Here is a 15,203-nt window from a genome sequence, read left to right on the forward strand (position 1 = left end):
TGGATGCCGACTCCTTCACCTCAAACGCTGCAATATCTGTAACCGTGGCAACAGTAATATATGGGAAACCTATCCACAAGTGCCATCAGCAGAAATTTGAAGAGCCATGGTAATACAACCAATGCCATTGACAAACATATTACTGCAAGTTAAAATAGGCCAGGCAGCGATTTGCAGGGTTTTTACTTTGAACTGAATGAACTAAGTCTTAACACACTGCACAGGATTATGATTAAACTTCACATATTCAGCAAATAAAAGAATACATTCATAGTAATCATTCCTCTGGTTCTTATGCGTCTAAACGGCAGAACAGGCTCTCTACATTCAGATGATTAAAAAAAGCAGACCTTTTTTTATATATTTATGAAATTTGTCTCAAAAAGGAATGGAGTTGTTAGTTATTCATAGCCTCTGCAACAGAAACACCAAGCTTGCAATGAGCTGATGGATGAGAGAGGCAAAACTTTACAAGATGCTCATCAACATGCTCATGCAGACTTACGGAGACGGCACACTGGGTGTAAGAGAAGGAGAGCGTGTGTACCCTGAAAGAGCAAGCCAGGCAGGGACAGGCGACGACTGAGCTCCGCCTCCTCCTCTCGGATGTCCCCCAGGCTGGAGCTTTTCTTCCCCTGCATGGGCTCCTCCTGACGCAGTCTCTCCTCTACTCGCTCTCCTGGAACCTGGAGCATAAAAAATCTGGTCAAATGCATCATAGCTAGATTAGAATTTCTGTTTCTTCCCAATAAAAGTGCCAAAAACATCAAATAAAGGTAATGTAAACATTCAGTATAAAAACTGGAAAACACACTTACCCAGTAACCAATCACTTTTCTCAGAGAGAGAGCTTCGTATGTGGACACTACACGTTCCCCCACTGCAGAGGCACAGGACACCACCAAGTTGTTCAACGCGGAGCCCATTGGAGTCACAGACTGGGCGACCGGGATCAAGGGGTCAGAGGTGAAACGATCAGCACAGTCACTGGAGAGCTGTGACAGGAAAGATATGAGAACTTGAATTGTGCATTTAGAAGCAATTAAACAGTTCGATTTATGATGGCTTGGAAGAGTCAACTAGTTGGATAGTGATGGCAGGATAGTGATTTTAACTAAATAAACAAAAATCTAGATATATTGAACTGTATTTGTTACAGGTGAAGCTGTCAACTTCTCAAACAGGGTTTTAGCATGTCAACGTGCTAACAGTTAAATGTTTATATGTGACCCTGGACCAGTCTTAAGTTTAAATTTTTCGAAACTGAGATTTATATGAATAAAAAAGTTTTCCATTGATGTATGGTTTGTTAGGATAGGACAATATTTGGCTGAGATGCAACTATTTGAAAATCTGGAATCTGAGGGTGCAAAAAAATCTAAATACAGAGAAAATCACCTTTAAAGTTGTCCAAATGTAGTTCTTAGCAATGCATATTACTAATCAAAAATTAAGTTTTGATATATTTACGGTAGGAAATTTACAAAATATCTTCATGGAACATGATCTTTACTTAATATCCTAATGATTTTTGGCATAAAAGAAAAATCAATAATTTTGACCCATCCAGTGTATTTTTGGCTATTGCTACAAATATACCCCAGCAACTTAAGACTGGTTTTGTGCTTCAGGGTCACATATTCAATTTGGATACAGATATACAAATACATACACTACTGTTCAAAAGCGTGGGGTCTTTTTTTTTTATTATTATACTTTTATTCTGTGAAAATGCATTAAATATTTAGTCTAAATAAATGTAAAAAAACAAACAAAAAAAACAATACTAAAAAGTCCTGTAAATGCTACGTATGCATCATAGCATACACCGCCGTTCAGTGTTTGGGGTCAATAAGATTTTTTTTTTTAAATACTTTTTTAATAAGCAAAAATGCATTAAATTGATTAAAAATTAGAGTAAATACATTTATGTTACAAAGCTGTTGTTTTGATCTTTTTATTCATCAAGGAATCCTGAAAAAATATATAATTGTTTCCACAAAAATATCAAGCAGCAAAACAATTTTTTTTAACTGGGATAATAACAATAAGAAATGTTTTTTTTTTCAGAACCAAATCAGCATATTATAAAAATTTCTGAAGGATCATGTGGCACTGAAAAATTGAGTAATGACTGCTGAAAATGTTGGCAGCTTTGGAATAAATCATAAATTGTAATATTTCACAATATTACCCTTTTTACTGTAATTTTGATCAAATAATTGCAGCCTTGGCGAGCAGAAGAGACTTCTTAACTTCCCTAAATTTCTGAATGGTAGTGTAGATACAGATATATATATATATATATATATATATAGCTGTGCATGCTCATTTCGCCTTACATTACATAGATTACATTTTCCTCACTTTTTAATCTTCACAAACACTAATAATTTTATCGGTTATTGGCCATAACATGAAATGGTAACACTAATGTATTAACTAACATGAACAAACAATGAACAATACAATTATTACAATATTTATTAATCTTTGTTAATGTTAGTTAATGAAAATACAGTTGTTCACAGTTAGTTCATGTTAATTCACAGCGCATTAACTAATGTTAACAAGCACAACTTTTGATTTTAATATTGCATTAGTAAATGTTGGAATTAACATTAACTAAGATTAATAAATGCTGTAGAACTACTGTTCATTCTTAGTTAATGTTAACTAAAGTAGTTAACTAATGAACCTTATTGTAAAGTGTTACCCATGAAATTAATCATCAGATTACAGATTTCAGGCAAAATTTTAATACCGGTACGGGTTTAATACCCAATGCATTTTTTTCCAAAATGATCACACTATTTTACACAGAAAAAAAAAATCATTTTAAATATATAGAAAAGTTTTTGTTTATAAATCCCCCAAAAATGGTGCTCATATATCAACTTAATGCATGCTGGACGAGACTAACCTGAGCCGAATGAAGTGTGCTGGGAGTCTTGGTGGTGTGCTCGGCCAGGGCATGATCAGAAAGTCTCTTAAGGTAGGCCTTCACTGCCTGCTCATCGGGATATGGGGAGGACTTCCCCCCTGTGGCTCTACAGCTGTCCGGCTCAGGAGTGCTGGTCTCTGAGGCTTCGACACAAGCCTCTCCATTTGTGGGCGGAGCTTCAGGCTCCGCTGAGTCTTCTATGGCTGGTTCTACAGGTTCTTGGCTAGATGCAGGAACCTCATTTTGTGGTTCAGAGGCAGGTTTGCTCTCAGGAGGAGGTGTAGATTCAGGGTTAGTGATGGAAGTGGGTGATTTTGGGATCTGGGTTGGCATGGATGGAACAGGTTCTGTAGGAGAGCTCTTGCCTTGCTTACCCCTTGAGCTCTGATCTGGGCTGCCCTCAAATGCAGATGTGGTCTCATTGCTGTCCAGCTCAACACCTACTGGACAGTGATGGCCATCAGAGATAATAACGTGGTCCTCTTTGTCTGTCATAGTGTACAGCATCTGATGGCACTGACCGCACTTGTCTTGAGGGGGGTTCCGAGGCTCCTGCGGAGGGGGGAGACAGCGCACCAGAGCCAGGCTGTGAGTGGCTCCACAGGCCACCTGCAACACATGCCTTCCAGCCAGGTGCTCTACCTTCTGGGGCTTCCAGACAGGAAACGTTGAAGTGTTCAAGCCCAGCTGGCACCCGCTTCCCCAAGCCCAGACTTCATGCTTGGCTGAAAGAGCCAGAGTGTGCTGATCCCCACAAGCCACCTCCAGGATCTTCACCGTCTGAGGGGGCATGGCCTCAGAGTCCAGAACACCCACAGGGGTGGGATTAGGGATAACAGAGAGTCCTGATAGGCCACATTGGCCATGAGTGTTTTCTCCCCACATGTGCATGCCTCCATCTTCTGTCACAACTCCACTGTGGACGGAGCCAGCAGCCACAAAAACAACGCGTTGTTCGCTAAGAACCGCCTCCAAAACGGGCTCAGTCGCTACTGATGATGTTTGGTTCTGTTTCCATGGCAGCTCGCCAAAGCTGTAGACTTGTCCCCCTAAATATAGTATAAATTATTACATTTCTGGATTGCAATATTAATGAAAAATGTATGAGAAGCAACAGTCAATAGTCTTTTCACAACCTTCACAATCTGTTTAAAGCAGTGGTTTTCCACCAGAGGGCCAGTGCCAGCTAGTGGAACTTAGTTAACTTCCAAGTGGGCCACGGGATGACTTAAAATTCTTTCAGTTAATTATATTAAAATAATATAACTTAACTAAAATGCTAACAAAGCTAAAAAACACAAAATCAAGATGTATATTGAGATCATATTTCTTTTTGTCCCCCTCTCAATGATGATTGCTTTTATTCAAGAATTTACAATTCTTTCACTTCTGGAATCACAAAAAGAATTCTACTTAATTAATTAAATATTTCTAAACTCCCAATTTCTGTTAATAATACAGTTTAAAAACAAGCTGCTTTGTCATAATTGCAGCAGAAATACCTTAAAGTGCAAACACATTTACTGTTTTTTTGGTCAATTTTTGCAGATGAAATACATTCATTTCAATGTATTTGTAACTGAAAGTGACTGCAACAATATCGTTCCTCCGTGTAATTATCATTATAGTTGTGTTGACTTCCATATCTCACAGAATTAAAACAATTATTAAAACTTTAGTTATAGTTATTGTTATAGTTATCATTCTTGGTGTGAACTGGCCTTTAGCCTGGGGGCAGTCTTACGAGTCATAAAGTTTGAAAATCACTGTAAACTAAAACATTAAGCATTTTTAGCAGTTTTCTTGTGAAACAAATATTCAACAACACAAAAGAAAAACTTTTTTTAACATGTCGTGGAGGCTGCGGGTCACATTCACCTCAGTGTATCCAAATGTTAATGATCCCTTTTTTAAAAAATGTTTTTTCATTTTAGGAAAGTTTGCCTAAAAATAAAATGCAAGCCTACAGTAAGGGTGCATCTCAATAAATTAGAATGTCGTGGAAAAGTTCATTTCAGTAATTCAACTCAAATTGTGAAACTCGTGTATTAAATAAATTCAATGCACACAGACTGAAGTAGTTTAAGTCTTTGGTTCTTTTAATTGTGATGATTTTGGCTCACATTTCACAAAAACCCACCAATTCACTATCTCAACAAATTAGAATATGGTGACATGCCAATCAGCTAATCAACTCAAAACACCTGCAAAGGTTTCCTGAGCCTTCAAAATGGTCTCTCAGTTTGGTTCACTAGGCTACACAATCATGGGGAAGACTGAATTCTGTAGAACCCATACAAAGTCAATGGGGTCTAAAACAACACTGGACACCAATGAATTTCACTGCATGAGTAATCGATGAGTATTTATTTATGGGGGTGAACTATCGTGTTAAATTACTGTTACTATTCCATGGCTTGTCACAGCTGATTATATCAGCTTGGCAAGGCGTTTCAAAGGCAGATCATGTTATTACATTTTGATAAAAGATCACAAAGAAAAACATTTGTTCTTTGCAACCAATAACTTGTGCACAATAAAACCACGTAAATAGTCCATTTTAATGTTGACTTTAACCTGTTAACAAAGTGCTCATAAAAAATTTGTATCTTGCATCTAAAGGGTTCCCCAGCCAAATTTGCATGTGTATCCAGTGTGAATAATAAATGTATTACCCTCTACTAGCAGAACACCATGTCTAGCTCCCACGGCAGCCTGGAGAACCGGCCGGGAGAGCAGCACCCTCTCCGGTGTGGTGCTGTAGGAATATCCCCTCCACGTGTGGAGAAGTCCTCGCTCCCCAGAACCGTCCTCCTCACCACAACTAGAAACACAGTGATGAATACACTCTCAGGAAAGTCATGAGACAAAAAAATAAACTAAGAACGCTTCCCTGTTCAACATTGCTGGCAGTCTGTCTTTGAACACACTCACCTCATCTGCTTCTCCATCTCTAAACGTTCCCCATATCACAGCTGTTGCGTTTGTCACTGTGGATGATTGTCCTGTAAGAACACAAGTGATGTATGATTTCAGATGTTGGATGACAACAGAGCGTTCGAGAATGACTTGTATGTTTAAGCTCATTTTACTGAGACAATGTTTCATAAAACTAGTCACAAAGTGACTGAGCAAATTCTGAGCATTTCTGTACCTAGGCTACATTTCCTTTTAATCGTAAAATAAGTAAATGAAATGTTTGAGTCCAGAATTTGTGCCAAGCAAAGACTAACAGTGTAAACACATATGTACACACACTGGTCAGGGCCAAAGGTGACGCAGAGCTGTGATGAAATCAGCTGAACTAGTAAACACACAACAACAGATCTAGAACAGTTACTGTTTAGTGTTTAATAATGTTTCAAAATGAATATTAACAACTTCTTTTCTGAGTCAGTTAAAACACAAGCTGTCAAGCAGGTTTAGATGGTCATAAATAAAAGTCATGCATTTAAGCAAAAGGAAAACAACAAATCTAGAATTACATCATCTACGTCGACAGGTGGAGATCACGTTAAATAACTCATGAATTAAAAATACCACTGTAAAGTCATAATACAGTCTCTAGAAGACATAAATATTTCTAATTGTCATTCTATTCGCTGCTTTAATATCACGCAAGCTAATAAATATGGTGCTTCGTTCATTCTTACCCCGATATGTCAGACTAAAGATCTCAGACAGAAGCGAACGACTCTTGGCTTAATATAGCTTGTCAGCTTTTAAAACACTTGATCAGAGAAGTAAAATAAGCCGGTGAAAGAAGAGCAGACCCAGCAGAGCGAAGCTCACGATGATTATTATGATGACAATCGGGTGTGTTGTTATGGTGTTGTTGTGAGCGCTTCAACGGACGGAGAAGCAGGAGGGACAAACATCACAGAGTATTTACGCTTTCGCTTTTTCTACTCGATTCGGCAGAAAAGGAAAGATGAGTTGGTTGCTTGAAATGTTGAGCTGGTAAGCTGAATATATTAGCTTACTGGTCGATAGAAACTGTAAATTGGATTGCAGATTAATAATAATAATAAATGGACTACTGAGCAATTATTGTCTCGGTTTAACTATTTTTCTTAGCGAACGCAGTAAGCTAAATTACAAGTAAAATTATTAAAAATCAGCATCCTGTCGGGATTTATTCTGCGATCATGATAATTCCCTTAAATATCCTAATAGTTAATTATGTATAATATACAGTAGTACGAATTTCTTTTAATGTTGATCAAATCACGCAGCCAAGATTTGCTTTATATGCGAATAAAGTGAAATATACTATAAATCCAACTTTAAATATATCACTGGGCGATAAGTTTACACTTTGCGACGATATAAACAATAAAGCAGTTGGGATTTGCTGGTATATTTGTATATTTGTTTTGCTGTGGTTAAAGCGTTCCATCAATCAGAAACCACTTATGTATTTATAATTAAATTAAGTAATTCATTCATTCATTCATTCATTGTTTTGTGTGTGTGTTTTTTGGAGTTGAGAGTTTAATTTCAAGCTAACATTTGTTTTCCAAATATTGTATCTCTACTGCTCCTTCTCAGCTCTCTTTCTCACATCCTCTGGGTGTTTTAGATGCACCAGCCTTTCAAAACAAACCAGCAATCCCTTGCCTCTCTTTATTTTTCAGCCAATTGGATGGTGGTTTGCAGAAGAATTCTGATTGGCCTGTGACCACACAAGCGGCAGTGGCAGCTGCAGGAGGCAGGAGAGCAACAGAAAGAGAGAGAGAGAGTGGTACAGAGAGACAGGAGGAGAGCTCAGAGTAATCGTAGGAGGACAGAGAAGGGAACTTGTGTCAGCGTGGGTGCTGAAGCAGGAGAATGACATGCTGGATAAAGGGGCAGCGATGATGTCCAGTACCATATTCAAAATGTCCAGGTCACAGTGAGAGCCTCCTGTCGTAACAACAGTAGTTCCATCAAGATCCATCAGAAGAAGCAGACAGCATGCAGAACCTCCGGCATGCAGCTTCTGAGGCTTTTCAGCGTCTCGGTAAGTACGTTTCAGCTGTATCTAAGAATATACAATCAGTATGAAAATCTGTCCTTAATATAACGTGTGTCAATGTCTCATCACGTGGGAAGTAGGAATAGTACATAATTAAAGAGATAAAATAACAATCTTCTTTATCCCCAGCATCTCCCAAACTGTAAATAACTTGATTCGTTCATGTACTCTGAGCTGCATAGAATGGCTACATTTGCATTCTCGTTTGTGCCTCACATAATTATTAGATAATATTATTTGTATTTGTGCTCAATTGCAATTCTTGTATCAGCTATATATAATTGAACATACACTCTAAAAAAATGCTGGGTTGTTTCAACCCAATGTTGGGTCAAATATGGACTAACCCAACTGTTGGGTTAAATGTTGGTTACATTTTTAAATGAGCTTTTTAACCCAACAGTTGGGTTAGTCCATATTTGACCCAACATTGGGTTGAAACAACCCAGCATTTTTTAGAGTGTACCATAAAATGGCTTCATAAATTCCTGTGTTGAGGTATTTCCTATTGAAACAGGAAGTTGCGGTGGGTTATATCAAAAGGTTTGTAACTTTTTTAATATTTAATATTTTACATTTATGATTTGCTTTTTGTTTTGGCTAATCAGAGGCAGGACGGTCATTCTCAAATTTCAATCTAGAGAACATATTATTGGACATAAATTTGAATATATTTGTATATTCCTCTGCAAAAAAAGTTCATTATTTTGGTCTGTTTTCCCAGAAGAGATAGCTTATGTATTTTAATCCACATTTCTGAATATCCAGGAACACACTAGCTTATGGTCTCAAAGCTGACAGACATTTATTAGGGTCTTTAACTTGACTTGTTTACCTGACATGATTTACCTGAGTTTCTTGGCCTTCATCTAACCAATCACTGCACTCGTCTGATATGTGAGTGATGGGTGGCTGGCAACATACTAAACAGCACTTACTGCTGTACACACTGCTCACAGAATACTGATCAGCAACGAGAGAGAGTGAAGGAGGGAAAACATGGAGAGTTGGCAACAGAATACAGAACAGTAAGGAAAGGATGTCAAGTTGTGATGAAGGAGAGAACAAACTTGATGGAATAAGGAAAGATACTCATGCAGAGACAGAAAGAGTGGAGTGTAGAGATGGATGAGGGGATGAAAACAGAGAGCGGGAAGGCGTGATGCATCTGAGCATGAGTTATGAGCTCTCTTAGCCCTCCCTTACCCTGACTCATAAATATCTGTGCAGACAGAGAGAATGAAAAAAATGCTCCGGGGGGAAGCAGAAACACACAGAGACAGCAGAGATCATTGGTCGACACACAAGGGTGAAAAAAAATATACTCTCTCCACTGAGTAACCTCTGTGATTGACATTTTATAATATACAGCATACTTTTCAATGACATTTGTGCCTGAGATTGCATTTCATTTTCACCCCAAAATTAAAATGTGCTGAAAGCTTACTCACCATCAGGCCATCCAAGATGTGAATGAGTTTTTTTCTTCATCAGAACAGGTTTAGAGAAAAGTAGCAATACATCACTTGCTCACCACTGGATCCTCTGCAGTGAATGGGTGCCGTCAGAATGAGAGTCCAAACAGCTGATAAAAGCATCACAATATGCATCACGAGTAATCATCATGACTCCAAGTGTTTGTAATAAACAAATCCGTTATTAACACGTTTAACTTTCGATTCCAGCTAAAATACGAGTCCTCTGTCCATAATATTGCTTTCTCCAGAGAAAAAGTCATCTCATCTGAATCAGGAGAGAAATATCTACAGATCAAGCAGTTTACAAAAAAAAAACAGTCCAAAATGGTTCAATATGTTGGTGGATTTTGAACTGAGAGGAGAACAGGGGGTGGACTTTTTCACTGGAGGAAGCATTATTATGGATTATGAACTCCTATTTTAGCCAGAAGCAGTGGTTTAAAAAGTTTAAATGCCCTAATGATGGATTTGTTTCTCACAAACACGCATCTTTTCACTTCACAAGATGTTAATTGATGGACTGGAGTCGTTATTATGGATTATGAACTCCTATTTTAGCCAGAAGCAGAGGTTTAAAGTTGAAATGCCCTAATGATGGATTTGTTTCTCACAAACACGCATCTTTTCACTTCACAAGATGTTAATTGATGGACTGGAGTCATGTGGATTACTTGTGGATTATTGTGATGTTTTTATCAGCTGTTTGGACTCTCATACTGACGGCACCCATTCACTGCATCACTGGTGAACAAGTGATGTAATGCTACATTTCTCTTTTCTGATGAAGTAAACAAACTCATCTACGTTTTGGATGGCTTGAGGGTTAGTATATTTTCAGCAATTGTCTTTTTTGGGTGAACTATTCCTTTAAATATTAGAAATAATATTTCATGCTTCCCTTGGCACGTATTTCTAATTAATACATTTTTTAATAGATGCTTGATGTGAAATGGACTCCCTACAACCTCCTAGAATGAGTTTCATGGCAGCTTTTGGTTAATGGAGACTGGTCACTGCGGGATGATGACCTTTCTTCCCTGTCAAGGACGACACTAATCTCCTCAGAGTGACACCTGCAGCCGAGCCAAAAAGAGATTTTAGTAAATTAGATCTGGAACGATCCAACCTCCCTACAACCTCCTAGAATGAGTTTCATGGCAGCTTTTGGTTAATGGAGACTGGTCACTGCGGGATGATGACCTTTCTTCCCTGTCAAGGACGAATCTCCTCAGAGTGACACCTGCAGCCGAGCCAAAAAGAGATTTTAGTAAATTAGATCTGGAACGATCCAACAGAGACATACAGTCTTCTGGGTCAACTTACAGGGCTTTGTATTTCAGTCATCTAATGGTATGTAGTAATATCAACATTAATGCAGTCAACTATAAAGGGAGCCTTTAATGAAATCCTTCCTATATCACAATCATAATAACTACTTTGGTATTAGTCTCTCAGAAAACCGCAGCAGTGGGATTTCTAGTGTTAAAGAATAGATCTTTTTAAAAACTTTCTTCTTAACAGAGAAGTTCTCTATAGTATTTGACATGGTAAAAGTTACTGGACAGTTTTAGGGCAGAGCTGTCTTCCTGGAGTCCCATTGAGCCTTAAAATGTACGAAGATGGGCTTATTTTTATATCCCCTGTATCTTTTGCCTAAACAGAGTTCATTGACTGTCAGAACATATCTAATCATGCATTACATAGCAGATGCACTCTGCCTCTTAGAGACACTTTTCAAATATACATCACCGAAATGAACATTTTAAAAGTTGAGTGCTGTTTTACAGAGCACCCATCAGCTGAACTGTGATCATGGGGTCTTTCTCTTCCTCTCTTTGTTGGTTCCTAACTCTCTGAACCCGTTTAGTGTAGAATTTGCTGCTGAAATTTAAATGAAGGTGAAGGGTAAATCTCAGACCCCCTGTACACGACCCCCTGCTCCTGTTCGCCTCTCCCGTCAGGAGCTTAAACACGAAGCGTGACTCACCTTGTACCTGCTTTATCAAACCACACACACACACACACACACAGTTACATACTGAGAATTCTGAAGTATTATGTGTTCTTCCTCCTTAGTCTATAAAATGAAAGCTTTTTCATTTATTAAATGTATTAAAGGAAAGTGTGTATTCAATATAATTAAATATATGATATTATAATATTATGCATTATATTTATATTGTAATTTAAATATTTATGTTATAGGAGCCAGTCTTTAAATACTATGAACTAACAATAATCATTTGATACAGTGCACTTGTGTACATATGTTTTTACATTTTTATATTTAGATATATTTGTGTTTTTAATTATTTATATATTTTTGAAAAATGTAAATAACTAAAATGTAATTAAATCCTTAATTATACTGTTGACTTTGTATGATATATGACTTGATAAGCACACGCACGCTCTCTCTCTCTCTCTCTCTCATCTGACATAATAGTAGTATGATTGCTTTCATTTTTCACTGTATCCAAGTGCTGTTCCTATAAAAAGCTCTTATAAATATCATTATAAAACCATTACAAACACAGCAAAATCCATTTATCACACATGAAGGGTACTACAGTGAATACTATATTTTATTTATTAGATGTATTAAATGAAAGTAATGCATGTAAATGTGATCAATATAATTCAATATATAATATTATTTAATTTGTATTTAGGTTATGTATTTATGTATTTAACGCATACATTAAATATGTTTAATTTATGTATTGAATTTAGATTATATTTAGATTATATGTAATATTTAATATATATATATAGTTATTAAGTATATCGAATATCATATAAATACGTTAAGTACAAATTAAATATATAATTTGTAATTATATCATAAGATTATAATATTTAATTATATTTAATACACTTACATGCATGTGAGAGAGAGAGAGAGAGAGAGGGTGTGTGTGTGTGTCTTTTTTTCAGTGTATCCAGGCTCTTTCCTTTGAAAACGTCTTTAAATATCTTTATAAAACCATTACAAATAGTCAACCCATTTCTCACACATGAAGTATACTGCAGGGAACACTGTGTATCTGGACAGTTAATGTGTTGTGGTCCATCTAAACTGCTCTTTTATGTTTTACAGGGTTAAAGCAAAGACATCTGGGCTATGAGGAGGTAAGAACATTTGACATGACATTACACAACATATTAGGAGCACAAACAAACATCCCTCCACCCACAGAGAAAGGACAGATGACAGCTGGAGGCGGAAGAGAGAAATACAGCAGAGGGAGAGATAGGAAAGACAAAATAACAAGTTGAGAAAAAATGCTCCACTGCCCTCTATTGGGGGAATGAAAGATACTGTGTTTGGAATGGTACACTACCATTCTGTTCTGACTTGTCCTGCAGTGTATAGTATGTACGCAGTACGAACATATATTTTATGCACAGAATACCCAGATAACCTACTATATTTGCTAAAATATTCATTATACAACAGAGCCAATAGACCCTGTCCCAACTGTTGCACAATAACTATTTTTATTTTGATGAACATGTGACAACTATGCATATGCAATATACTGCACAGAATTCAGTAAGTAGTAAACTAGTATTTTCTTAGGGAGAGTGGCAGCACAGCAGCGCACAACATTCTGTCCTCCTGTCAGTAATTGGTGTCTTATCATGGCTCAATTGAGCATGTCCCAACATCAAACAGGACTATATGATTATGTCTTTTTGAATTACAATAACATTGAAATTTGTAGCATTGTAGAAGAATGTCTCATAAAAATATCACACTAACTTTGTAATGTCATTGAAAAATAGGTCTGGTTTTGAACGTTGTATCATAATAGTCTCTGCTTTACTGTAATGTTAAAGGGTTCAACTATTTGAGCATTTCCATCTATTTTAGTGTTCTTGTGTCACTTCCAAGAAAATATTGAAATAATATTTTATATATAAATATTGTCGAAAGTAATGTATTTGATTGAAGGGAAGCCATTTTAGTTCCAAATGATCTGAAGATATAATTGGCTGGTTACAGTACGTTCTGTACAGTGAACCCCGAAGTCCATTCTGAGAGTGTCAGTTGTCCCTGTGTGCGATGAAATCGTGAATAGAATATAGGCAAGGAGAGAGAAATAGGGAACATTAGAGCTAAAAGAGACTTCTGTGTCAGGACATTCTGGCATCATTGGCTGTTCAACTTTATGTGCTGTTGTTGTTATCCTTACAAAAATATAACATGGGAACTATAGTTCCTGCCAAAATATCATTACAGTTAAACAAATTAAAACTAAATGACATTGATTTTGAAAGGTTTTCACACAGTTTGATGGCGCTCTTACATTAATTTATAGTTTGATAGTAGAATCAATAACTGTAGACCCTTTCTTTCTTTCTTTGTTAACACATAATCTGACTGCTTTTATAGAAAGTACAGCACCACACAAAATAAATCATATTGTACTCTATATGAATGTGCATCTTCAGTCTGAATTGAATGTTATAAGACTTTTTTACCATAAAAAAGATGGAAATGTAAGCAATAAAAGCTGAATTTATTTGATCAAAGACATAGTAAAAACAGTAATATTGTGAAATATTATTACAAATTAAAATAACTGATTTCTATTTTAATATATTTTCATTTATTCCAGTGATTGCCTAGGTGAGTTTACAGCAGCCATTACTCCAGTCTTCATTGTCACATGATCCTTAAGAAATTATTATAATATGCTGATTTGGTGATCAATGGTGATGATTATTATTACATTTGAAAATCATTTCTGCTGCTTAATATTTTTGTGGAAACTGATACATTTTGTTTTAGGTTTCACTGATGAATAAAAAGCTCAAATAACAGCATTTATTTGAAAGAGAAATCTTCTGTAAAGCTAGAAATGTTTTGCTTTTGATCAGTTTAATGCATCATACCAGTTGTATACCTACATTTAATCAGCATGTAAAGCACTTTAGGATTCAGAGCTTCAGAGCTGGTATAAATAAAAACCCTGAAGCCACATAAGCATGAAAATGAGGACACGGTTCACACTTGTACGCACACAGACAGGTGCGATGGATACGGTAAGATGGCTGTATCAGCGAAACAAGGTGTAATAACATCTCATGCTGTATCTGATATAGATCAAACTATCCCCATGTGTTGCTCTCTCTTTGTCTCTGCGTTCAGCTGGGAGAGCTGGACGGGGTGGAGAAACCACAGCCGCACTGGTTTCACACGCTGCAGGTGCGACGGCTCAGAGTTCAGAGGGGCCGCAGTAACAGCGATCCTATGGGAGGAAAGAGCTTCCAGCAAGAGTTCCAGTGGGTGAGGGGCACACAAATACAACTCAGATATACAACAATACACAACAAGGGATTTAAAGGCACAATGTGTCATTTTCGCCTCTAGAGGGCGCGTATTCAAAATAAACAAATAGACAAAGGCGTAGTTTGATGATGCCGTGACTGAGTGTGGAATCATGGGAGTTGTGGTCTTCATTCCGACAGCCGATGCAATCCGACGGGACTCGGGCAGAAATCATGTTCATGGATGAGCTAATGATTTATTAACGTAGTAGAATGAAGCAGGGTGAGGCTGAAAGCCATCGAAGTGAAACGAGCCCGCTGAACGAGCGTGACACACGACTCGAAAGCAGCAGAGCTTTTATTATGCCACAGTCGACCGCTTCCGCTCCTTCCGGTCGTGCGTATGTGGGGGGAAAAAGCAGCGCTGTTTTATCATACTAGATACATTTGAAAGTTCTGTTATAATGCTACTCTGTGCGGTCATCAC

General features: G+C 37.2%; 2 protein-coding genes across 5 annotated transcripts in view; one reads left to right on the forward strand and one right to left on the reverse strand.

Moving 5' to 3' along the window:
• LOC107584794 (alsin-like) overlaps positions 1–6,787 on the reverse strand; it is a 27,974-nt gene extending 21,187 nt beyond the window's left edge. For 2 of the 4 annotated variants that reach the window (XM_016271553.1, XM_016271552.1), the window contains exons 1-6: positions 6,598–6,787; positions 5,879–5,949; positions 5,620–5,768; positions 2,924–3,993; positions 819–995; positions 548–686 (exon numbers count right to left, since the gene is read on the reverse strand). In XM_016271553.1, coding sequence (XP_016127039.1) covers positions 548–686; positions 819–995; positions 2,924–3,993; positions 5,620–5,768; positions 5,879–5,895 — 1,552 coding nt within the window. In that variant the 5' untranslated portion in view covers positions 5,896–5,949; positions 6,598–6,787. Of the gene's footprint in view, positions 1–505; positions 687–818; positions 996–2,923; positions 3,994–5,619; positions 5,769–5,878; positions 5,950–6,597 lie in introns of all 4 variants that reach the window. The other 2 variants (XM_016271551.1, XM_016271550.1) reach the window with 1 other exon arrangement.
• A 911-nt stretch (positions 6,788–7,698) lies between these two features.
• The window catches only part of LOC107584795 (cyclin-dependent kinase 15), a 24,910-nt gene continuing 17,405 nt past the window's right edge, over positions 7,699–15,203 (forward strand). The window contains exons 1-3 of the mRNA XM_016271554.1: positions 7,699–7,946; positions 12,540–12,571; positions 14,598–14,735. Coding sequence (XP_016127040.1) covers positions 7,901–7,946; positions 12,540–12,571; positions 14,598–14,735 — 216 coding nt within the window. The 5' untranslated portion in view covers positions 7,699–7,900. The remainder of the gene's footprint in view (positions 7,947–12,539; positions 12,572–14,597; positions 14,736–15,203) is intronic.

The sequence above is a fragment of the Sinocyclocheilus grahami genome, unplaced genomic scaffold (assembly GCF_001515645.1).
Source record: "Sinocyclocheilus grahami isolate Dianchi unplaced genomic scaffold, SAMN03320097.WGS_v1.1 scaffold63.1, whole genome shotgun sequence".
Taxonomy (NCBI): Eukaryota; Metazoa; Chordata; class Actinopteri; order Cypriniformes; family Cyprinidae; genus Sinocyclocheilus; species Sinocyclocheilus grahami.